General features: G+C 36.5%; 1 protein-coding gene across 4 annotated transcripts; it reads left to right on the top strand.

Annotated features, from left to right (window-relative positions):
* The first annotated feature begins 18,892 nt into the window (after window positions 1-18,892).
* LOC149261992 (putative histone H2A.1) lies at window positions 18,893-20,537 on the top strand. 4 transcript variants are annotated; one of them, XM_089382953.1, is made up of 3 exons: window positions 18,893-19,241; window positions 19,385-19,537; window positions 19,898-20,537. In XM_089382953.1, exons 1-3 carry the CDS (start codon window positions 19,123-19,125, stop codon window positions 19,944-19,946), a joined length of 321 nt encoding a protein of 106 aa, XP_089239079.1. In that variant the 5' UTR covers window positions 18,893-19,122; the 3' UTR covers window positions 19,947-20,537. The 4 variants fall into 4 exon arrangements, with proteins under 4 accessions (XP_089239079.1, XP_089239083.1, XP_089239076.1 ...); XM_089382957.1 differs by having other exon boundaries at window positions 18,893-19,329; window positions 19,479-19,537; XM_089382950.1 differs by having other exon boundaries at window positions 18,893-19,329; window positions 19,443-19,537.
* The last annotated feature ends 6,534 nt before the right edge of the window (window positions 20,538-27,071 follow it).

Below are 27,071 nucleotides of genomic sequence, written 5' to 3'. Positions count from 1 at the left end.
GCTCTGGTTTCTACCATACACAGATCTTGGTCACTTGTCGTCACTTTGAAAAAATTTGGGACTGCCCGAAAATTGAAGCTGACAAGTGAATGGTACCACTGCGATCAGCTCGTCGTCTTGATTCTTATGGGCTAAGTCTCTTATAGGTACTGTGGTAGTAGAACCTCAACTGGTGGATCTGATTGTTATTGTGGCAATAGAACCCCAACTGCTAGATCTGATCTAGCAAATAAGATAATGGGCGATCTTTAGAGAGTCGAGGGAACTATGGTCTCAAAGGAGTGTCAGGTGCTACAGATTGCAATATACATAGGGGTCCAACAATAGTACTTGGCCCAATCTTTCAGGGCACTAACTAAGGAGGATCAACTGTACCCTTACCCATACTACCCGACTACCCTATAGTACGCACGAGTAATCTCCCTGAGTGATATTATCGGTGTACTGTAGTAGCAAGACGATTGACGGTTTAGCTAAGGTGAGGTTTCAAGTGAGCCTAGGGAGCTTCCGATATACTAAGAGGGTACGTGGAAGGTAGTCCGTGCGTGGTTCTGTCTAATGCGCTACTACTCGAAGGGGTACCCACAAGGGTTACAAGGGACTCCAACAAGTGTGACCACCTCTTGTATTTCCTGCGTGCATGCCTCCCAAAATCCGTAGGTTTGTGCGCTCAACGATAGATCTTGTGGTTTAAAGACGTCGAAACACATCTCTAGCCTAAAAGAAATTCTACAGAAAATGGAGGTACCACTGGCCCTAGAAAGCACTCTGACACCACTTGTTATGCTCTTGACTTACGAGAAGATTCCAGAATACCAAATATGTGCAGAAATACAACCCAGAACACATAACAAAATGAGAAAAACAACAAGTATTTTATTATTCAGAGATGAAAGAAATGTTCACTTGCCTCTTCGAGGGGGCAACCTCCAGCAGAGCAGAGCTCGATTACAAAATAAGACACGACATTCCACAATGGGGAGTCTCTATCCTTTATATAGGATTCATACATACAATACCATGGGTCATTACCATGGTTCTCTCAATACCATCTATCTAATACCATGGCCCGTTTGCAACTAACTGTGGTCCCTTTCTTAAATGTGGGTCAACCACTTACAATTATTAATACGGGCTTTATTGACTCTTTAACTAACTATAACTATGACTTGACCCTATTACATAAATAAAGGGCTTAGGGTTGGACCCTAACAGTACCACACAACTCTCCCCAAGCTCCATTAACTTTCCTCCTTCCCAACCAATTCCCAAGACACTCAAAACATAAAAGGAAATAACAGAAACAAACAAGAAGAATACCATAGAAAATCAATAACAATACGACACCACAAACAAAGTGATATGGCCATAAACCAGATGTAAAAAAAATCTGCAATCAAGCACAACAAATCACAAAATAGCATGACTAACAATAGACACCATGACTCAATCCCCATGGTTCTTAGTGCTTCCAAGGGAAAGCTCAACCTGAGCCTTCTTCAAGATTCCATGACAATTTCTTTTCCATGCAATCCCTTGCATCATACTACCATCAGCACATAATTTCCAGTGCTTAAATAAACACAAAAATACATTGTTTACCTTACCTTGTTGTTCCAAGCACGTTGCTTGAAATTAAACACATCCATGTCATCTCTCAAGGGACTCCAATTCCCTTGACAAATCCACCTGTAACTAGAGACTAGCTAATATACCTGTCAAATACAAGTTCATGAATCTAGCACATATCCACATAATGTCAGACACGATTAAGGTTAAGAATAATTCCTGTATGCAAAGCACTCATTTGTTTGGAATTATGGTTTCCAAACATATCCAAGAGAATCCGTGCCCAATTCCTTTCTTTGACATTTTCCTTGCTGCAATTGAGTGTTACTATGCACTGTTGCATCAACCAACTGTTATTTATATAAACACATAAACTATTACCTTGTCATACTAATACCAAGCATGTTTCCTGCATTATTTTCACTTGTCAAACACATGTTTCAAATATCAAGATAATCATATCTTTCAATTTGAAATCAACCTTTACTAAGACTAGCAATCATGTCATAATCCATAGTCAACTCATAGTCATTAGACATAATGCTACAACTGTCACCTACTACACTCAAGTACATATCAACTGTCTCAACACATATGTGTTAGTACAATCATCTTAAAACAAGATCATTTGAACACATACTCATATTATGCAATTCATCAAACATCCAACCAACTTGCAAACATACCATGTTAAATTAATCAACTAGATGACATAATCAAACAATCAAGCACCAAATATATGACATAAGAAAACTCATACTTTAAATAGCTTCAAAATCAATATAGTTAGCACGATATAACTTCACAACATATCAACTCAAACTTAAATAAGGTCATGATATCCATAATTATCACTAGCTAACATGTTCACATCATAATCTCATAAACATTTGTCATTCATGCATAGAAATATCATATGTATGATCTGTATAGATTATTACAACACAATGTCACAAATAAATCGACTCATACCTAAATGTCATAACCCTAACCATCTACATAGGAAAATCCAAATTAGTATGATATATATACATCAAGATCTTAATGTAATAACCCTAAGCATCAATATTACTAGCATATAACAATAATAAGTTATATGTCATTCTCTTCAACAATATATAAGCTAATTATCATATAACAATCAACAAGTTAAGTTATGACATACTCATCAAGTTAACTAACATAAAACAACAACAACAATGCATACAACCACAGGTTACTATCATTCATTACTATCGGACACGTGTATATGACTACACTGAACAACTAGTATTTATCATATATGTCACCATATAATAATAGAATGAAAAACATATAAGTAATCCTCATGCTTACAACAACCATGAATAACATACCTGCATACCCACCATACAAACCTGTATGATGATCTGCTCTTTCCTCGAGGTCCAATGTTGCAACTTCACTTTGATGGTCTGCATCTCCTACTCTATCTCAGCCAACACATTAGCATCATTACATACCAATAGCATCATGATGACCTAAAATGCATCTAATGACTTCACAATTCATGTTTGACCTACTATACATGCATAACTATAACCATGAGAATGCATGCATAACAACATATATACACCAACATGCATAACAAATGCATATATAACCATACACTCATGACGACACATCCCACAACAACACCATCAAACTTCACATGGCAACATCACTACAACCATGATCAACACCATGCAAATGCAACAAGCACATGAACTACAAGTATAAGGAACACATATGTAACCGACATGAATTCATGACCAACACACCGCCCATCCAGTCCGAAGGGTGAACCATACTCTGATACCACTCTATAAAGCCCTCCTCCCACATGTACCCAAGTAACTGGCCAATCAGGGTAAACATGTGACGAGAGGCTACTATGATTAGATTTAACCTCCTATGTGACCTTAAGGAAATGGAATCGATGGAAACACAACATACAAACCTTCCACATCAGCTACTGGACCCCTCAGAATCATCCCAACACTTTAGGCAGCTTACCCCTAGGTCCCACTGAAGTCTTTAACCACTTGACCTCTGGACACTCTCATGTTATAGGCTTGTCAGCGTCCAACAAGCTCTAGACACTCTCATGCTATAGGCATGCCAACATATAGGGACTATTTTGTCATGTTTTGTGTTAGCGTCCCTGGGATTTAAGACACCTTTTTAGGCTCGAAGCCCAGGTCACTGCTTAGAATTGAATGACATCTTCAGAATAATAAAATAACAGAGAAACAATGATGCAAAAACAAATAGTTGAACAAGCCCTTAACCAGACCCCTACTAGCCATGGCAGACATTTCATCAAACATATCACAAATATGTAATCTACAAGTGTAAACAACAAATTTAAGCATATGGATCTCATACTTATCTGAGAATTGCTAAGAACCATTGTTCCCTCATATCATTTGTTGCATTATCATCTATTAGGTCATAGATACATTCTCCATTCATTTACAAGTAAAAACATGATGAGATCCATACATAGCCACTGTCATAAAACATATCCATAACCAGCATAATAGCAACAGAAATACCAATGAAATCATAGCCATATGATCCACATATAAATCAGTATAATACTCATAGAAATACAAAGAGAAATAACCTTTCATTAATGATGCAAAATCCAAACTCAGGGAGAGGCTTCCACGTTCTTGTCAACTATAGAATGGTTGAGCCAAATCTCTCTTCATCCATTCACCCCCATGCCATATTCCAAGAATGAATGTGGGACTCAAACCAAAATAACCAACCATGGTATACCGAGGCTAAACCACCTCTCCCTCATCAATAGAAACCAGGCTTTATTGTAATGCATCCCGGATCACTAGGCCAACACAATAAACATGTCATAATAGGCTTTACCATGATCTCCACCTAATCATTAGGCCAAAAAAGCATGGATGCCACCAGGTTTATCCACCTACTCTATGAGGAATTTTCATTTCTCCTAGTTTCTTAGGCTTTACCGCGATCCAAACCCAGATCACTAAGCCCTAAACCAAGACCCACTCTCCAGGTTTACCGCATATCCCAAACCCATGATTACTTGGCCCAACGAAGATCAAACCACCTCCTAGCTTTATCGTATGTGCTACCATTCACTGGCAAGGATTCTTAGGCCCACCGAGGTAACACATCCTAGATTTACTGCAACCCACAATCTGGCTCAGGGGTCACTAGGCTTGCAGCTTTACCGTGATCCGAAGTCCGGTTCAGGGACCACTAGGCCATGTGTTCTATCATTCAGATATCCACCTCACTCAGCTTCAAATCCATCTGACAATCCATCTCAACCAAAACATGAGAACCCCATCACACCATGGCTATCCGGAAATGTCAAGGTGTGGTCAAGGCAAGGCTGAAAACACTATCACGCCTAGCAAAATCCATGCCATGACAGCAAAGAACCACATGCAATACCATGCATGCCAAATCTAGCAAGGAAATCACACATGCAAATCGATACCTACAAAGAACACTGTTATAGCTTCTTGACCATGCTTGATCTTTGCTTCCTCTTGCCTTCTTTTCCTTTCTTGATCCAATGCCAAAACTTGAGAAAAAGCTTGAGCCAAGAGTTTCCCAACTAATACTTAAAAGCCTTTTTATCAATGAGGCCTCTATTTTCTTCAATTTCCATTATTTTCTTTCAATTTCCTCCTCACATGAAACTTGTGCCCTTTCACCTTCCTTTTCTCCTAATTTCCATTATTTTCATAAATAAATGTGCCAAAAATGTCATTTGCAAAGCCTTTGCGATTGGCTTTGCTAATTTCCTTAGCCATAATAACCGAATGAACACCCACTAGGATGTTTTGCCCACCATTGTGCTTGGAATACATGTCCCATCCACTATGGTCTTATATTTTTTACATGAGTTTTTAACCAGGGTTGTTACACAAAGTTACTGTATGGTTCCTGGACAACGATGGGTTCGATTAGTCCTACAAAGTTACCGTATCATTCCTTGAAAACAATGGGTTATTTGTCGCTTTCTAGTGAGTATCCTGGATTTAGGTGGAGGGTCAATGGCCTTCAATTCATTGAATACGTCGATCCAAACCTTGACCCATGATTTGCAACTCATTGAACATTATTAAGATCTTGTGAGGAGCTTAATTTCTATGGAGTAGAACTCTTCCCAACAACATTTTCATGTGCCAATAAATATTAGTCATGTGCATCTACTGATTAAGCCATCCTTTAGTGTGCCCAATGTCTAGTATACACTCAAAAGATTCACTAGCAAGTTCAGTATTTGATAAACATTATGTCTCCATAGAGATGACATGTTCTTCCTCAACTATCACATCCTAAATTTGAGGTGGGGTGTGGTCTCTATCTCATTGAGCGAAAGCCTTTGCTCTTTGTTGGGCGTGAAAAATCATTTCTTGGGAATAAGTAGCTCCCTAATGTGGCTTGTCATGTTGGCGAGGCATACTGGGTTTCCACGAAATGTTAGGGTCAAAGTGGAGTTGCAGAGAGGTGAGAATTCAATGTGAGATAGTGATTGTAGTTTATTATTATTATTATTATATGAGTTAAACATATATACTTTTAAAAAAACTTATAACAAGATTCTTAACAATGAAGATTCACCCCCACTTTACCATGGAGATCCTTAACCTTTCAATAGGCTTTATTACACTATCATGGGCCAATACCATAGCTTATCAAGACCACATTCCCAAAAAACCATAACTCATTTCTTATGACACTTATTCATATGACATTTTATTTTAATTAATCAATTTAATATTATGGTAGAAAAAATATAACTACTTTTGAGATAGTTCTCAACTTTTGATTTATGACTACTATTAAGAATATTCTAGAATATTTCATGGAGGTTAAATCCCTACCATACACCTAATAATTATGGATAGTAAAATTAAAATTCTAGGAGCCCTATTCAAAAATAAACACCTATATTAAAATAATTATTGATGATTAAATTAAAATTTTGAAAGTCTTACTCCAAAATAAGCACACTTATTAAAATTCTAGAAGCCATATTCCAAAATAAGAACCTATATTGACATAATTATTGATTATTAAATAAAAAAATTAAAAACCTTATTTCAAAATAAACAATCCTATCAACTTAATTGCAATAATATGTGCTCCAATATGAATTAGAAATATTGAAATGCAATATTGAAATGCTTTGTAAGAAAAGTGAGGCTTCTAAAATTGGAATTGTGTCGAGGTCCTTCTTCTAAATCTATCACCTTTTTTTTCGTAAATTAAGATAAAAATTCCATTAATAAAAAGATTTTGCGTTAACTACATAGTTATTGAAAAGCACTGATCTGAGAGTGCAAAAAACCTCTAACCAGATTTAGAAATCAAATACCTCTAACCAGATTTAGAAATCAAATAGACTACATTAACCACCCTTTATCAGTGTTTTACAAAACATTACCTAAGTAAATACAAAATAGTATCACATTGAACATTATCAATATGATGGATTTGGAAAAAGAAACTCAATTCTGGGCAACAATTATATAATGAAAATTGTAAATATAGTATAGAGAATCATAAAATAAAATAAAAAATATATAATTATTATTAAAATAATTTTTAATTAAATTATACTTTTTCATTATTAAATTTATATATTTAAATATAAATATGTTTTTTTTTAATATTTAAATTATGAAGGTTAAGACATCTCTCCGTTTTAATTACAAGTTTTGAACCATCACTGTGATTCTCATCAAAATCAGGTGTAAAATAAGATATAGCACCGGATTAAATATAAAATAATATTTTAATTTAATTTATCGTGTAAATTTAGTCAATTATTATTAAAACATTATAATTGGAACAATTAACTTTTGCCTTCAATTCCTCAGCGTAAAATTTAGACAGAAAGACAAACAAACTCAATAAGCAAAATCTATACATACATCCTCTTCCCATAAAGCTGACGTGTAAGCCGTAACAATAGCGGATAAAGGAGACTTCCTCTTACAAATTAGATTCGTCGAAAATAATTTTACAGTTTTCACAGGACAAGTTGCGCGAGATATCCACGCTGTAAAGTTAAAACAGTGGGTAACAAAACCTAGAGGCGAATTAGGTACATCCACAGTTTTTGCACCTACATGACGAAACAGAGGATGATGAGCCCACCGGTTTAAAAAAATGCGAGGCGTTTTACAAGTTTCCAAGAAACCAACCATCGATACAGGTGGCAGATTCATGCGCATTCCAGCTGGATCCCCAAATAAAATATCTAAAAATTCCTCAAAACGCATAAATATCTCTTTTCCGAAGATTAAAAAACAGGTTACCTCCTTCCTCTATATATATCCCCTGCATCCTTTCATTCATTTCAATTCTTCCGGCCCTCTTCTCTTTGTTTCCAAAACTGCGAATACATTTACTGAAATCTGCCGTTTGTTTTTGTAAAGCCCTGCCATTGAAGCTGTTAACCTCGTCCATGGCTCCCACGGTGTCAATGTTGTCTGTGCTGTATTTCCGTCCAAGGAAACCCACAGCATTTGCCAGGAGCTCAGTCTTGTCCTCCATTACAGCAGAAGCAGGAAATGACGTCCCCAAAATTGAAGCAATGGGCCAATCTCCGCGGCAGTGTCTGCAGACAGAGTACAATTTTTCATCTCAGAACAGTCGTGATGACAATGAAACGAGTGAAGCGGAGAAGCAATTTGAGAAAGCCCTGCTTCTCAGCTGTTGGTCCTTGTGATCATCACTTCTTCTGTAAGATTAATGGCGTACTGTCGAATTTTGGTTGGGTGCCAAACGGGCGGATCATTCAATGAAATGTATTATATTAAGCTTTTGTGCAAAATTTTGTCTGCCAAATCCTGTATGTGGCTTTGAACAATTTACAGGATCTGTAACTTTCGAATTCATTATAATTCGAGATGGTTTTGTTGTATATTTATGCGAAAAAAACATTCAAAAGTTCACCGCAAATGGTTTTCTTACATCACAAAAAATAAATTTTGTTTCAGGTCCAATTATATGGGATTGCAGATTTTCTCTGTGTTTCAATTTTTGGATCAGCCTTGACAATATATAAAGATTTGCTTTTAATATCTGTCATGGCAATGAATCTATTTGATATAGTTTCAGCAGATTTTTACAACATATGGCCGAAGCCAGTGGAATTTCAGAATTTTTTTTACGGCATAGCCGTAACAAATTGATCATAAAGCCAAAGCCAACAGATGACCAAAGCGCGAGATCCACAACAAAACACCGCAACAGGAATCGATCCCAGCTGGGAAGAGGGAAAGCCATCCCCAGCCGTCTTATCGCAACAGGAATCGATCCCAGCTGGAAAGAGGGAAAGCCATCCCCAGCCGTCTTATCATGCACATTGCGGGCATTCTGCACGCAAATCGAAAGTTTTATTACTTCATTATCTCAAGTTCTGATTTCAGAATATATATACATATATAAAAAATAAATAAATAAAAATGTGCACTGGTATTATGTAATTTGTCATTGAAGTTTTTAGTTTTCAACTGAGTTGTATTCGTTAATATTAATCTATCTGTTGGTAATACCCGATTTATTAAGTTTTTAAGGAAATTCTCCATCATTTTAAGTTTCAATTTTGTGGTTTTTCCTGGTTGAATAAGAGGGTTTCAATGTTCTGGTATACCTGAATATGGATGAAATTAATAAAATGGAGAAAAAAAAATGTAATTTTATGTTCGGTTAGTTTTTCCAATCTGGAGTTTTCTGTTTATATTTGTGTATTTCTTCAAATCTGTGTCCATATTTCTATGGTTAATATTTCAAAATCACACTCTTAGATATGGAATAATAAATGGTACAATAATAATAGAATGTTTTTCTATTCTAGTGGTGCAATCTGTGTCCATATTTCTATGGTTAATATTTCAAAATCCCACTTTTAGATATGGAATAATAAATGATATGAATAATAAATGGTACAATAATAAGGAGTTGTCTCTAATGCGATTTTTTGGAGATTCCGGTGACGGAATCCGGCGGAAGAAATTGAGGTTAAATCTTGATTTGTTGTAGTTAAAATGGTTTTTTAACTGCATATTTGGATTCAGCACCCTGAAAAACCCCTAGGACGCTTTCATTGTGCAAAAACTAGCTATCAAACTTGCGATTCCAATAAATTCTTGCCGGATTTCAACCGAAAAAACCCGCCGGAAAAGCTTTCAAAAAGTCGCGTTATAGACAACTGCCAATAATAATAGAATGTTTTTCTATTCTAATGGTGCAATCTATGTCCATATTTCTATGGTTAATATTTCAAAATCCCACTCTTAGAAATGGAATAATAAATGGTACAATAATAATAGAATGTTTTTCTATTCTAGTGGTGCAATGTTTATCATGGCTTGATACCCATCTAGGATTAGGTTTAGGGTTTTTGCATGCTTTGACTATCAATTATATTAAGGTTTTGGACCCTCTATAATATACTTGAAAGTCCACAATTGACTAGCTCTATATGTGTGAGTAATGTGAGTTAACATATCCACTCAATCTTATAGTGGTAATTAGATGATTTGTGAATTGTTGTGGATATTCCACCTAAACGATTCATTACAATTGATATTTATTATGCCAAAATCTTTTATTATGCAGGTGTATTTCCTCATATCTCATATTTATTATCACTAGCTTATTGTTCAAATTTATGAAAATAACTAAACTATGAAATATTGAAAGAATAGGCAAATGGACACACCATCCATACCAATAAACAAAAAATGTATCTTAAAAAAATTAATATGCAGGAAAAATCAATTACTTTGCTTTTTTTCCTTCAATTATGATTCAAGAGGTGAATACAAAGAAAGGCATAGTCATTATAGAGTAGCCTATGGTGTTGTGGCCTAAATGGATGTACAAAATCTTCTCTCTTCTTTGTTATGCTCTCAAATCCCACTCCCAGATGCTCTACTCAACTATGGAATAAATACAATGCAAAAAGAATGGAATCCCTTATCCTCTTGGAAACCTAGTTTTAACATAGTTTGATAATTATTTAGAGTTAGGGTTTTGCATACCTCAACCCTCGATTAGTATGAGGGCTTCTATACTTCTAAAATCTTTGTGAAAGTACACAAATGACTAGCCCCACATGTGAGTAATAGTGGTTGGCATGGCATCAACTCAATACCATAGTGGTCAACAAGGTAGACCATCTTGTGGGAAGCATAGATTATGCATATAAACTTCATTTGAGGTGATTTGTATATGGTTGGAAAGGTCTCATTGTGTAGAACACCAATTGGGGCTTGAGAGATATGCCCACAAAGTTTTGACTCCAAAAAGTATTGTTTGATCACTAAAAATGGCTTTGTAAGTTCTTGAACCCCAAATCTCAAAATCGAGACATGTCGCTAAAATGGGCCTTGTGTGCCAGTTCCTCCAAATTTTCCACTAAGAAATTACGAAAATAGATGAGAATTTATATAATAATCCATTCTAGATCATACCTCCTCTTTTATATAGGCTTTTGGTCCCCAAAATATTTTACTAAATGAGGTGAGAAAATTTTGTCTCTACCTTCTCCTTGGAGTACTAGTTTTCCTTTCTTGGAATTTTTCCTTTCAACTCAATCATCCAAAAATAATGTTTCACTTGTATTGACTGTGTTAGATGCTTCCAACAGCAAGGGGGTCTCCCCAATGTGAAGTCCCAATTAGACCTCACACCATTTGGGATACGAGCCCTATCCGGTATGTGGGCCTGGCTACCACCATGAATGTTTTCACTCTTGGCTATCAAATGATAAGGTGTTAGAGCGAGGACAAGAATGAAATGCCTAGACAACGATACAAGGTGAGCCCAAGATTGGCAAATTGTAGAAAGAGGTACAAGCAAGTTACAACAACAATGAGAAATAGTATGTCATGAGAAGGATCAATGAGCCAAAACCGCTTTAGACATACATGAACAAAAACATTCTAGAGATTAATTGCAAGTTATTTTACAATACGTCACTGACATGGTGTAGGACAAGTAGGCATAAATTCAAAATAAAACACATATGCAACAACTACAAACTAGTCCATAACATATTAGATGAATGATAGCACACGTAAAAACATGATGGGAATACAAGAAAGCCAATACAACCATCACAAAGATTCATGGGAATCCATATTGAAAATGAACAAGTTATTATTAGTGTTGCTGCAAACACGATTACAAGTCATGCAAGCCATTAAAGCCCAACAGTGGAACATGGGTTGCTCATACCATTATCTAATGCAAAACCGTAGCCTCACCACAAACTCACTCCACTAGCTCCCAAGAGTTCAGTGCCTCTAGCTCCTTAATCACCAAAAAACTATTTAATCATAGCCCTAGCTCAAGTGCTAAAACTCCCCCTTGCCTATGAGGCATGGGGGTATATTTATAAAAATTAGCAGGTTGACCTTTCACCTTCTCTGGTGACTTCTCATCTACCCTCATGACTCTTGACCTTTTGTATTCCTTGTGGTCACAGTCGCACTTCCTAGTCATAATCACCCTTGTAGTTGCAATCACAATTTCTAGTGGCAGTCACAATTTCAAGTGAAACTTGGCTTGGTCATATCTGATGAGAATAATCTTAGTCACAAGTCGCATTAGCGGAGGCTAGTTGCAAGTCGCATCAGTAGAGGCTAGTCGCAAGTCGCATCAACAAAGGTTAGTTGCATCTTCAAATCACATTGTTGGTCACAAATCCTCTTCATAGTGTTGGTCACATTTTCCTGTTCACAGTGTTGGTCGCATTTTGTCTTTATAGTGTTGGTTGCATTTCCTCTTCGGAGTGTTGTTCACAAATCCTCTTCATTGTGTTGGTTGCATTTCCTTTTATAGATTCTATTTCAATATGTTCTCTCACTCCTCTTTATTTTCCATATACAACAACGAAGCGTGAAAGTGGGAAATATCCAAAAAAGGTACAAAAGGAGAGTTACCATTAGAAGTATGGACTACTCCATTATAATGGTGTTGAATATATATAAGATTTAGATTATTTTGATTGTAACCCCTCAGACGTTAAACCAATATTTATTTGACTAATTCTATCTACCAATCTATTTGTGGATGGAAGGTTTTAGATCTCTTCAACTTGGTATCCAATTTTCCCAAAGTGTGGTCCAAAAGGCACTGAGAAATCTAGTATCCCTATTTGGCATATTATGCTTCTTGGTATCAAAAAATGCATCTAGTCCTATCCATAGAACATGTTTGCTACTTATTCTCCTTTGATGGTCTTCTTACAAGTCATAAGACTACACATCTTGCTGAAATTGTCAAGTACAACAAGTAGATAGCCATGTCCCTTCTTGGGTGTTGGAAATACACCTACAAAATCCATGTAAATGCTTTCCAAATGTTGAGTGGGTACAAGTTGTTGATATTTCTAGGGCAAACAAGCTAGAACAATTTTCTTCAACAAATAACTACTTCCAATAATTAGTTAGCATCAATTACATATATAAAATCCAATATATCATTAAGCAGTTATATAAAAGAAAATTTCAACCAATGAATATGAAAGAGCAAAAGAAAATAACCATGAGACAATGAGACGAGACACATAAATTAGGCCTAAGGCCAGGGAGAAACCCACAAGGGGAAAACCTAGAAATATTTCCTTATGAGAGAGAGAGAGAGAGTTCAAAAATTTATCAATACATCCAAAAACAAAACATCATGATATCATCTAACCAAAAATTAAGAGCATCCACAAGTGCTAATTCTCTCTTCTAATATTTGGCCTCCTCCATCTCCTTCTTTCTCTAGAATAGAGATAAAAACAATAGATGATTGATACACCAAATGAGAGGGATCGTCTCTCATATTTCTAATTTTCTAAAGGGGTCGAAAGGGTGCCTCCAAGGGGCCCAACCGACATGAACAATAGGAGGTCAACTTGAGAAATTTAGGAGGCATAATATAAATTCAATTTTTCTATTTCTTCACATGATGAAAAGATTGACCATGGCTACTATGTTTCCAACACTCCCTCTTAGCCAGGGAGGTACTTTTTGTTCACTCTCAAGATCAATCTCCCTAACCAATCCATAGGCCTCTCAGTAACAACCCAATGGAGAGACCAAAGGTACAAGTCTCTCTCTCTTTTAAGATTAATCCCCCGACCAATCCATAGGTCCCATCATAAGGAACTATATATAGCATCAATCACACCCCATAAGCCAAAACCCAATCACAGCTAGGTTAGTGCCAAACTGACTAATGGGATGAATCAATGAGGCAACATTATACAATCATATACATGGGGTCCATCTCCCCAACCATAGCAAGGTCTCTTGATACATGACCCAAGGAAGGAATCCTTATCTCAATCCTCGACTATATATTGTCTCGGTCCATGACCTAAGGGATATAATTCATCCTTCCCAACGAAACTCATTGGTCTCTAAGCCAACAACCTAAGGAATAGAACTCAATATCAATATCCCTGACCAATCCATATGTCTCTTGACAACTTCGTAAGGGAGAGATCACTAAGTCAATGTCCCCGACCAAACTAGTCTCTTAGTCATCATGACCCTAGGGATCAATCTATACCTCAGAACTAAGCTCCTCGACCAAAGTCACTAGTCTCTTGGTTAACTGACCTAAAGGAGTGACAATCTTCCCAACTAATTCACTAGTGTCTCATCCAAAACCTAAGGAAGATTCATGATTCTATCAATCAATAATCCCTCTCCAATCTCAACCATTCTAGACTTCTCATATAAACATCACTAGCATTCTTAACAACAACCAAAAAAAAAAATGTTCCATGGTTGAATCCAATAGAAAACAACAACCAATTATTCATTCAACTTCAACCATGGCTTCTGACAGGAGAAACCGTCAACAACCTGCTCATCAACATACATGTATACCATGATCGATTCCAACACAAGGTCAAATAGATCAGCAAACAACTTCTGAATTCAAACTACTTCATAAATTAGCTACATTTCCAACTTCATTCGTGCTAAATGCAACAAAAACATCCATCCCATTCAGATTAACACAACACCCATAAGTGTTTTTTCCTTCTTCTTCTTTCATACATCCAATCCAAATAGATTCAATATTTAAGTGGTTCAACGAGCCAAAACATAAATATCCATCAATTCAACAACATAGTCTTACAGCTTCTTTAAATTTTCATCATGGAGATGTCCGAGGACTCATAGCTCATTATGCCAAATTGTAGCAAGAATGTCATCAAGCTCATGCCTTTATGAAAAAAACTCCCTCTTACACAAGACACAAAAGTCCTCAACCCTTGTTAAAAATGTATCATCAATACATAGCAGAAAAATCACGGGCTCATTTTATAATCCACATAGTTCTTTAAAAACTTCTGGCCATCTTCATCTCGAAACTAACTTCTATGATTCAATCAAGTTGTTGTTGTCTACTCCCTCTGAGTCCATAGCTCATTCAATCACAAGTCTTCTTGTCCCAAGCTTTGTTCTTCAAATATTTTCATCTATGCCATGGCCTTGACAAGCTTCATTATGTACCTGTAGTCCTTACTAGGAGGCAAAGGAAGAATAAATTCAACCAAACAAGATATACAAGGACAAGAAGAAAAACAACATCAGTAATGATTTAAAAATAAAAGAAATACAAGATACTTATCTTTTGAGAACATGTCAGCTCCCCCTTGAACTTTAGCCTTCTTGTGTCCAATCTACAAATCAACCTCATCATCAAGATGCCATTTTATCCAAGATCTAGGGTTTCTTCTTTCAAGTGGAAGCAATTTGATCCACAAGCCATAGGCTTTCATCTCCAACCCTAGATGGGGTTATTAATTATTTAGCTAGGCTTTTGACTCCAAACCCTAATAAATCTTTTTTCTAGGTTTTGCAAACTCATTCTTGCATTCTTTTCCCAACTTCATCATTCTTGATATCATTCCTAGGGTTTTGTCTATAAACCCTAGGGATTTCTTGTTTAAACCCTAACTAGGGTTTACAAATCCAAAACAGGTCAACACATTTAGTCTTCCAAGCCATATATCTTTACTTCAAATGTTTAGAAGCCATAGAATCTCAATCCTTAATAAAGGTGTAAGATCAGTTTTAGTCTTTAAGTAGGGCCTTCGTCTCTTCAATTGAAGAAAATTTTCAGGGAGGCTTCATAAATTCAATTCAAGAAACCATAGAAGAATGTGCTCTTACAATAGGTCTTATACTTCATAAAAGAGACTTGAGGTCTTCAAGAAGAGGAATAGGGGACATTTAGCATACTTATTTAAGGCGTTGATCAATACATGAGATTCCAAAGCGATGTACTATTCCTTCATTTGTGGAACTAATTGTTTCTGCTAATGATTAGAATAGATTTAAGTCTTTTGTTTTAGCATATTACATAAGAAGTTTGAATCTACAAGGAATCTCTACAGTTGTTAGAGGCAACCACATTAATTAATTGTAGATTTTCTATAACTATTATAAATTTGTTTGTAAAAATTAAGTGATGATGAATTTTCAAAATCAAAAGAGAGGTTAGAAAATTGGTTTAATGGTGTGAAGTAATTTATAAATGAAATCAACTGTAATAAAATCTCAGTATGGATGGTTGTCCAGATAGTATGGTAGTTTTGGATCTAGGGAAGGATCCCTCATTTGTCGAAGACATGAGAGTGGTCTTCTCGTGAGGCTATGCGACAACTTGGGACACTATTCAATAATTGAGCTTGGGAAATTCGTGATTCGGGAGTTCGAGATTGGAACTCAGGAATCCCATTTTCCAACTACACCTTTACGAGGGTTATGAGACAACTTGATGGAGTTAGTAGCCTATAAGATTGATGGATAGGTATGCAGTTATAATGGTTGACAAAACCATGTATGTGAAGGACATCCTAGCAAACTCACAGTTTCAGTGGTTGGGCACCCATTCATTGCATATGGATGTCGACATATTCTTTTGTCATGTTTGACCACAACTAGAGGTGCTTATTAACTAAATATGTATATTTAATTTTGTTTCTAATTACATTCAGCATTAATTTTTTTATTTAACACATGTCAACTCCACAATAAGCATGACACATCTCACAATCCCAAGATTTTAAAAGAATCTCAAAAATTAACTAAATTGTAAGTTTGTAACTTTATTTTAAATTATTATTATTATTACACCAATGGTGTCTTTTTTTGAAGTTGGTCAGGGTAAACATTCGTCACTTTTTTCATCTCCATTTCACATCTGTTTTGCCTACTAAGTGATATCTGTTCAAAATTTGATCAGTTATTTGAATTAGCGGCTAGAGTTTTGGCTACGATTCTCTCTCAGTTGCTTGGCATTCTTAATGAATGGAAGTGGGTTCTATATCTTCATCGATCACTGTCATTACAAGGTAGACCATGAATGGCAGGAAGTTTGACAATATGAGCAAGCGAGATGTAGTGTTGTGGACTACTCCGGTGATCAAATAGGTACAAAATGAAAGTGTACAAGATACAGATGTAGTGTTTTGGACTACTACGGTGATCAAATAGGTACAAAATAAAAGAGTATAAGATATTAGCAGAAATTTAAATTCTGAAGCAGATAGATTATCAAAAAAATACTCTGGATTTGAATTTTGATGGTTTACATGTGTCCATTAAATTGCAGGAGACTTGGTTACATGGTGGCAACTTTCCAATTCCCTGCTAATACTTGCATTTCTCTTTTCGGAAAACTTTCTTTATTTCCAAATCTGCATACTATCTTTTTGGTTGATTTTTGATGGTTTTTCCCAATATTTCAGATGACTGCTTCAGCATCTTTTTTGGTTGATCTTTGATGGCAATTCCCAATATCTCAGATGACTGCTTCAGCATCTTTTTTTTGTAATATGATTGAAGACTATCCATTTGATGTATGAAATCTTATAGATAGTCTTTGAGAATATGAAGACCGGTAAGAACTTCTTAATATTTGAATATATATTCTGCTTTTTTCATCCTAAAAAAACTGTTTGAAAAAATACCTAAACAAGATGTATTATGTCAGACTTCAATGGGAGTCGGATATGCTCGAACAAGTCTGGTTGTCGATGAACTCGACATAGTCTGTTTGTCTGGTTTTAGGAGTCAACGTTTTCCGACAGCGGATGGCTACTCACATAGATCTCTGAGGTCCGTCAACATCGTTATGTTCAAATGCAGAGTACCGTTGGTCGTCAAATTTAACTATGTTTAGCAGGGCTCTTATTTTCTTTTGATATCTTTTTTCTCCTTTCCTCTTACTTGCTCTAGTCCAGTTCACATCCGCTCAATATTGTCCTGCGCTTTGTGGATTTTTCAGGAATGGGAAGGAGAATCAGAATTGCATGTAGATGTCAATATACTTAACGACATACATATGCTAAAATATAAATAAATTTAAGGCAATGAAACATCAAGTCAGGTTGTTCAAGCTTGGTTACAGAAACATCAAGTCAGGTTATCCATCATATTTCCTTCAAATGGAATAATATTGCTAGTCAAATTGTCTTGGAAAATGTCATGAAGCTATAGATGCCTCAGTACACATTGGTTTATGCTTGTACAAATTTGTAGAGATTGCATTTGGCTCAATATTAAAATCTTCAACAACTCCTAGTGAAAGGAATTTTTTTTATTGCTTGATATTAGCCACATGAATGACATTTGGTCTGTTATAATTGAAATAAATTTCAATGTGCAAGGTAATGGATACTAGTGTCTGCAGAAAGAATTGGGTCTGTGATTGTGAAAAAAGGGTAGGGAATGAGGAAGTGGCATCCAAAATGCTTGTTGTGGCTACATGGAAAAGTGAACGAGGAAATGGAACACTTCATAATGTAGTGTTGAGAAGCAGTTCTGTAAAAGAGACAATTGATACAAACACAACGACAAAGTGAAAAGGAACAATCAATCTAGTGGTTACAGAAAGGGCCAAAACCATGTGTTCTCTGCTCTTTATTATTTATTTATTTATTTTTAATTTGTTGTAACTGGGGTTAATTATTTGGGGATATTGCAGTAAAGAAGGAAAAGTGTCCATATAAATCCATTAAGTAAAGAAAGGTCTGCCAAAAATAGAACATTATATTCAAGTTTCTCCTTTCAAACAAAAATTCATTCTTTGAACACTATATATAGTTGACATAGTTGACCATTATATTCAAGTAAATTTCTACCTTTCGAGTTTCTCCTTTGAGCTCACTATTTTTCGCTAGATTGTTAGGTGATATTTAAGTTGGTTCTTTGCTTCCCATTTTGCTCCAGAAGTGTAGAATGAAATTGCTGAAAATTGTATGTAACAATCAATGTGAATATATTTACGCCGTAAGGCGTTTCCATTTGAAATCAACTTTCCTCTGGGATTACGTGTACAATTCTGAGCCTTTGATTTAATTGTTAGACGATTAAAATAATCCTACCCATCCAATTTATTTAACTACAAATTATAAAAATGACATGCGAACCAGCAGATCGACGGTGTCTCTTCGGCATCTGCATTATTGTGTACTGTGTAACTCCTGGATTGTTGTAATCTGACAGAGCGCTACCTATGGAAACCTCTACTAAGTCAGGGAAAGGTGCAGGGGGCCGAAAGGGAGAATCCAAGAAAAAGCCCGTCACGAAATCAGTGAAAGCCGGCCTTCAATTTCCTGTTGGAAGGCTCGCCAGGTATCTGAAGAATGGCAGATATGCCAAGAGGGTTGGGATTGGAACCCCCATTTTTCTTGCAGCTGTGCTTGAATACCTAGCACCTGAGGTAAATATTGATATGAATTCTGTTTTTAACACATTGATTTGGTTCTATGATGTAGCGATTTGTTTGGTGGTTCCATTGTATCAGTGGCTTTTGTCAATTACCTCAAGTCTCAGAATTTAGGTTTTTGCCGAAAATATCCATCTCAACAGTACTCTACATTTTCTTCACCCGATCCTCAACGCGGTTACACCGGCTTTTTAGAAGGATGGTAAGCATTCATTGAAGACTTATTGGACTTTATCTAATGATTTATTTGGTTTGGTTTGATGATCATATTGTTGTATATTATTTGTTCTCATTGCATGTGAATTGGGTTAGGTCAAGTGTTAATTGGCATTTGCCAACACTATTGAACATTTTTTATGGATCCCTAAAGCTAGTTGTACCTTCCACAGTATATGCTGACTAGGATCTCAATCATGCAGGGAACCTGGCTTGCTGTGGTTCCCTTTTATCTTGGTTTATCTCCATGGATTGGTTTAGTAGTCTTTTCTACAGGAAATTATTTTTGACTTTATTCATATTATTGCCATTGATAATTTGTTGATGTTGTTGGTGATGCGTATAGCCTGGGAGCTCTTTGTTGCTGCTGTTTGCTTGAGGAGTGCTGCCCATGATACGGTATAAATGGATATGAGGGCATCGATTGATTTGAACACATGCAATGATTTGCGAGAGTAATATCTGGGCCATCCCGTTTGAAGCTTTTCCCCGTTGTTCTGTTTCTCGACTCTACCAAACAACATTAAGAGCGAGAAGGTATTAATGTGGACAGACACATGTTGAAGTAGTATTTTCCATTTTGCATTAGTAGTAGGCCGTTTGACATTACCATCATTAATAGCTGAAATGGGTTGGTTTCATGTTGTAAAAATCTATTGTATTTTGCTTGAAAACTGCAGCAGAGCCGAAATGTTAGTTCATTACACTATATATTCAATATATGTAACACGGGCTTTCGGGGTTTATTATACATTTTAGATCTGGAACCATGCCACGGGATATATATATAAGAGGATTTTCTTAAGAATTATGAATATCCTTTTTATTTGGTGAGTACTGCCTTTTGTTCAAGGCATAGTATTTAAATAGATGCCTGCTTGGAGGCCTGAATGTGTGTTTTATCAGTTGCAAAATGTGGCAGATATTTAAGTATCTGGCTCATTGCTGTCTATTTAGTTTATGTAACATGATGCATTTGGATTTTATTGTGCAGGCTATAATTGGAACAATGCTATGGGATATCTTTTTATGATTTTTCTCTTAAGCATCATAAATAATCTTTATGTTTGGTTGATGCCTCACTATGCTGAAGATGATGTCATTTGAGTAGATGCCTGATTGTTAACCCGAATGTGTAGTTTTGTAAATGTGTCTGGCGCCCTTTTTTTATGTTAACTTAGATGAAGCAGTCATTTGAGTATGGATGTTTCTTGCATCTTTTAAGATGATTAGCTCTCTTGACTCCAAAGATTTTGTAATCTGTATTTCCCATTTATAATATCATTGGATTTTTCAAAATATAAAGTGAATTTGTGCAGTTGATTGTCATTCATTGAGTGCTCAAACAATGCTTTAGAATGTCTAATTGAACATTATCTAGGTCAGCTAACAAGGGAATTGAAGTAATCCTTACAGCTTCTCATTGACTTGTCATGTTATCATGTTTTATCTATTGCTTCTGGAGATTATAATTCATTGAGATATCATGTTTTGTATAATGATTATTTATATTTCTCAACTCTGGTAGTAAGTCAAACTTCCAATGACTAAGAGGTCTGCATGCGCTTGCTAGTCAGATATTAACCTGTGAGTAACGTGCAGGTTATTTGCTGCCTGGGAGTCCAACTTGTGGGCAGATTGAACAAGTTGTCGGTGTCATAAAAATGTCAAAAAAGAAAAGGAAAATCCCTTATTTTGAATGATTTCTGTTGTTTAGATTTCACTGAGTGGAACTCAGATACTCCAGCCTTTTCGAGTGTTTGGACATTGTTGTCAATCATGAGAAAACATGTTCTCACATTGTAGCCCTAACAATAAGGTATTTGTCTCTATATTGTATTTCTAGAATGTCATGGGGCAAATATTGTTGAACCGTGATTTTAGTATGGTATTGAATTTGAATTAGAATTGAATATAAGCAATTGTAGGGCAGACCACTCACCGCCTAGGAGCCGCTGTTAGTATACGTGAATCCATTTAAGAGGCTCTATTGTTTAGTGGCTTGGCAAGCTCCTATAAAGGTCAGATTTGGTGGACTTGGTGATGACATCAGTGAGTCTCTATTGCAGGTTCTATCTGGCAATGCTATGAAGAAAGCAATGGAATATTGAATAGGATTATTCTCAAGGAAATGAATTTTGAAAATTGTCGTTGTAGGTTAGGGCAACATCCAAGTTTTGTCAGGAGCATGATTTTGAAACTGGATACATGGGCACACCGTGACAAAGACTAGATTGCAGGGTAATATGAAATTGCTATGTGAGAACCAGCTCCGAAAATTATGTTTACCCAGCAGTTGCAGGTTCATTGACTCAGTATTTAGGAGAAATCCTGACGGGAGTGCTGAATCAATTTTCAACTGCAGGCATTGTTAGTTTCTGATTGAGAAAAAAACAGGCATTTTCTGAGAGTAAATCTTTAGTGTGCGCTTATTTGGTAGAGAATCTATTGTACATGTTGCAACGTCAATAAATCAGCATAATATAAGTGCAGTTCTCTTAAGAAAAAGACTGAAGTCCGTGTTTCTCTTAGGTTGTTGTGATTTAGTGGGTATGTTGCAAGTGAAAGGGTTCCCCATTTTTGGTAACCCTCGTTTGTTTTTGTTTTCTGATCGTGTTAAACGCAATATATTACACTTTGTGTTTGTCAAGCCCTCTATAAGTGTCAAATATGGTCCTTTATGTTAACTCTTGGCTTGAGATGGCAGGTTCCCTTGTGTACCTTTAAATATGATTTGGTTTGCCTATTCTCTGTTGAAGCTGTTGATACAGTCTGGGGGTTGAATAGTATGTTCTCTGAGTGTGGGCTTGTATCTATAGCATCGCATTGTGTGGAATCATGGATGTAACATGTGTACCTCCTCCAACTGTGAGGGTTCAGAGAGGTTGATGTTATTAACATGTGTTGAAAGTATAATGAGCTAATAAACCGGGTACTTGGGAAGCTGATCAAACATTTCAAAGTAATGTGTACCTTGAACAGGTTGATGCTCTTTTCTTACAGACTCTAGGTCAATTAGCATTATGTCTTGTCATACTACAGTTACATGACTACCGTCACAAACTTAATTCAACCAATATCCAAGTGGAGTTGTGGGGCAGTTCCATTCATTGTATGTCACACTATCTTTCAGATTAGACAAAGTAATATTTCCTTTTATATAGATTGTTCTTGTTAGCATAATTCTGAAATAGGTAATTAGACAAAGTATGCAATGTTGTTAAAATTGGAGAGCCTGCCGTCCATTCAGAGAAGGTAAATCGTAAAGAGAATCCAATTAGGTATGGCCACACTCTTCAGCCTTGTATCACTTGGTTAGGCGGTTAAGATGAGAGATAAATATAGCCATCTAGGTTAGTCTATTATCTGCCACCAAAATCTGATCAATGTCTGCTTGTCTGAGGCAAACATGTCACAAATTCCATGTAAATACTCTCTCATTATTATGAATAGGTAATCCTCTTTGAAATGTTTAATAGATACATCTTGCATCTACACACTTGGGTTCGAGTTTTGCCCTTCTTCATTGTTCTGGTAGACATGGGAAATTTCAAAGTGCCAAGTCCACCAGAAGACCAAATGTGCAAAGGTGGAGCAGATTCATCAATCACCTGCAAATAGGCTCAACCACCCCAGGGGTTGAGGACCTCAGACAATGTAAACGTGCCTTTGAACCCTTATGTGGACCCTTTGATGATAAGGATCTGGGGACCCTTATGATGTGGGAAAGAAGCAGTGAAGAACACACCTGGCACATAGACAATTATCATAATGAAAATTACAGTTACACTTCATTCCTCCCTCATATAGGACTTGAACATATTTTGCAAAAATGGGCTGCCTCAGGTAGTCTAAGAAGTATTAAAATAATAACAGAATTGTAACTACTTACTCGAGGGCTAATTTGTGTTGCTTGAGATATTAAAAACTAGATACCCATACCTGAATAATTACAAAATTATACAATTATTGTTACATGTGTTGTTTCCTCCCAGCTTATGCAGAAGTTGTCCTTAATTTCTAGAAAGTGTTGTTCAAATCAGAGAAGGTAAATCGTAAAGAGAATCCAATTAGGTATGGCCACACTCTTCAGCCTTGTATCACCTGGTTAGGCGGTTAAGATGAGAGATAAATATAGCCATCTAGGTTAGTCTATTATCTGCCACCAAAATCTGATCAATGTCTGCTTGTCTGAGGCAAACATGTCACAAATTCCATGTAAATACTCTCTCATTATTATGAATAGGTAATCCTCTTTGAAATGTTTAATAGATACATCTTGCATCTACACACTTGGGTATCGAGTTTTGCCCTTCTTCATTGTTCTGGTAGACATGGGAAATTTCAAAGTGCCAAGTCCACTAGAAGACCAAATGTGCAAAAGGTGGAGCAGATTCATCAATCACCTGCAAATAGGATCAACCACCCCAGGGGTTGAGGACCTCAGACAATGTAAACGTGCCTTTGAACCCTTATGTGGAACCTTTGATGATAAGGATCTGGGGACCCTTATGATGTGGGAAACAAGCAGTGAAGAACACGCCTGGCACATAGACAATTATCATAATTAATATTACAGTTACACTTCATTCCTCCCTCATATAGGACTTGAACATATTTTGCAAAAATGGGCTGCCTCAGGTTGTCTAAGAAGTATTAAAATAATAACAGAATTGTAACTACTTACTCGAGGGCTAATTTGTGTTGCTTGAGATATTAAAAACTAGATACCCATACCTGAATAATTACAAAATTATACAATTATTGTTACATGTGTTGTTTCCTCCCAGCTTATGCAGAAGTTGTCCTTAATTTCTAGAAAGTGTTGTTAAAATGTAGCTCGGGATATCCCTTTGGCTTGAGATGGCAGGTTCCCTTGTGTACATTTAAATATGATTTGGTTTGCCTATTCTCTGTTGAAGCTGTTGATACAGTCTGGGGGTTGAATAGTATGTTCTCTGAGTGTGGGCTTGTATCTATAGCATCGCATTGTGCTGAATCATGGATGTAACATGTGTACCTCCTCCAACTGTGAGGGTTCAGAGAGGTTGATGTTATTAACATTTTACGTTGAATGCAAGATGTGCTCGATTAAGAGCTAAATAGAGGCATTCGGGCCCACAATTTGCAAAATTGTGTATGGCTCAATATTGAATGGTTTTGGGCAATGTTGGTGTTGTTTGTTAAACTATATCTTGTCAAGATGAAGCTAGACTTAATCGTTCACCTAAAGATTGTGAGGAATCTGATGCCTAAGTGGAGGCTTAGAGCTTTTTATTTTGCTCGTGTTTTATTTGTATGTTCTTTATATCTTATGTGTCTTGGATTTGTATGTTCTGCCACCCTTCTGCAACTTGTGTTCTTGAAAGTTGAATCCACTGTAGGTTGCTCTACAATTATGCTAACAAGGTCACCCCATGAAATTTTCACAGTATTTGACGGGTGAGACATCACAAACCAATGTCAATAAAAATGTTCAATTGCCAGTGTGATGAAAATCTTCGTGGCTGAGTTGGCTGTTACTTTTGAACCATCCCAAACTGTAGGGCTGTGGATGCAGTCGTGGGAAGATTTATTGTTGTAACCAAGTCTTGTGACACCAAGTTTGTCATGTTGCCATTGTCGATTATTAGTTGAACTAGTTGATCCTTAACCTGGCAATTTTGTGAAAAAGGACGTTCTTTATTAGTGGAGTATTAGCCAGTCATTAAGACTAATTGCAGATTGGGCCCTTGCAGATACCTAGCCTTATAAAATTAAAGGTGTAAAGCAGTAACATCCAAAAGTGTCTGTCAGGTTTAGAAAAAAAGAGCCTCTCTAATCGTTGCTGTTGATGGCAGTTCACAGACAGCAAGAGAGGATGATCAGAGCAGGTCTCTTCAGCTTGGGGATGACAGAGTCATTAGAGAATCAACTCATGTGCTATGCGGAAGCAGAGGTCACTTAATCAAGACAAAATTGGGCACAGCAGCTTCCAATTTGCTCAGAGGGTCTTTTTCTGGTGGCCAGTCTCGTGGTTAAGTTTCTGAGATAAATATATGAAACGATGCTTATTGTATTTTATTGATTTCCTTTGACGATTCTCTTTTTGCAAGGAACCTCTACGACGCATGACTGTTATGAGTATCCTGAAATTGTTGTAGCCATTCTTTGTAAACCTTTATATTCTATTCCGAACTGGATTAGTTCCTAACAGGTCTACATGATGTTGAAGTTAGAGCCTATTTTGTTTCTTGTTGTAGGTACATGTTTCTGTTTGATCAGATCTATAATATGTAATTTGAAATCCAGTGCCTCATATTGTATTTCCAGAACACTACTGTTTGTTTATGAAACTCAGTCATCTATCTTAGCCTTTAGGGCTTCTTTGCAATGCCCCAAACAAAATTAAATTCCAGAATAGATCCATACATCTCAGTGCATTTCACCATCTTTCAGTAAGCAGGCAATTCCTGTCTTTGAAGATTCTTCCTTGTATAATCGGTCAGCCGGCATTCAAAGTTATAGCTACAGCGTTTAGGTCCGTTTCCATTGGGTTGGTGATTTTTAACAATCTTAATTACATTTTTGACTTGTTGCATTCTGCACGTGTCTCTGTACATGTAGAATTTTTTTGGCTATGCTTAATTTATCTAATTTCTATACTATCTCATGCTCTCTTTTTTCTTGGACTCTGGTATTTCAATGCCTGCAAAGATGGCAGGAATTTTCTTGGCCTCTGGTATTTCAATGCCTGCAAAGATGAATCCTGTCATACATGAAAAATTGCCCAATATTTGATGAAGGTCTTGTGACGATTGCCAGCCGCTGCCCTAGCCTTATAAAATTAAAGGTGTAAAGCAGTAACATCCAAAAGTGTCCAGGTTCACACAAAAAGAGCCTCTCTAATCGTTGCGGTTGATGGTGGTTCACAGACAGCAGGAGAGGATGATCAGAGCAGGTCTCTTCAGCTTGGGGATGACAGAGTCATTAGAGAATCAACTCATGTGCTATGCGGAAGCAGAGATCACTTAATCAAGACAAAATTGGGCACAACAGCTTCCAATTTGCTCACAGGGTCTTTTCATGGTGGCCAGTCTCGTGGTTAAGTTTCTGAGATAGATATATGAAAGGATGCTTATTGTATTTTATTGATTTCCTTTGACGATTCTCTCTTTGCAAGGAACCTCTAGGACGCATGACTGTTGTGAATATCCGGAAATTCTTGTAGCCATTCTTTGTAAACCTTTATATTCTATTCCGAACTGGATTATTTCCTAACAGGTCTACATGCTGTTGAAGTTAGAGCCTATTTTGTTTCTTGTTGTATGTACATGTTCTGTTTGATCAGATATATAATATGTAATTTGAAATCCAGTAGGAGGGGTGGCAGCAGAAGCAACTCACAGGGTCAAGGCAAGGCCTAGACATTTCTCCAGGACTCAGTCGAAACTTATTCCATTGTTGTCCCTTGAGAAATTAGAAATTTGGAAACCATGGTGGATGATGAGAGGCAATCTTATTCAGACTCTAAGATAATG

Source organism: Pinus tabuliformis, chromosome 6 (genome assembly GCF_031772625.1).
Source record: "Pinus tabuliformis cultivar Carrire ecotype Pingquan chromosome 6, CPIR1, whole genome shotgun sequence".
Classification (NCBI taxonomy): Eukaryota; Viridiplantae; Streptophyta; class Pinopsida; order Pinales; family Pinaceae; genus Pinus; species Pinus tabuliformis.
This window is presented reverse-complemented; position numbering and strand designations above follow the sequence as displayed.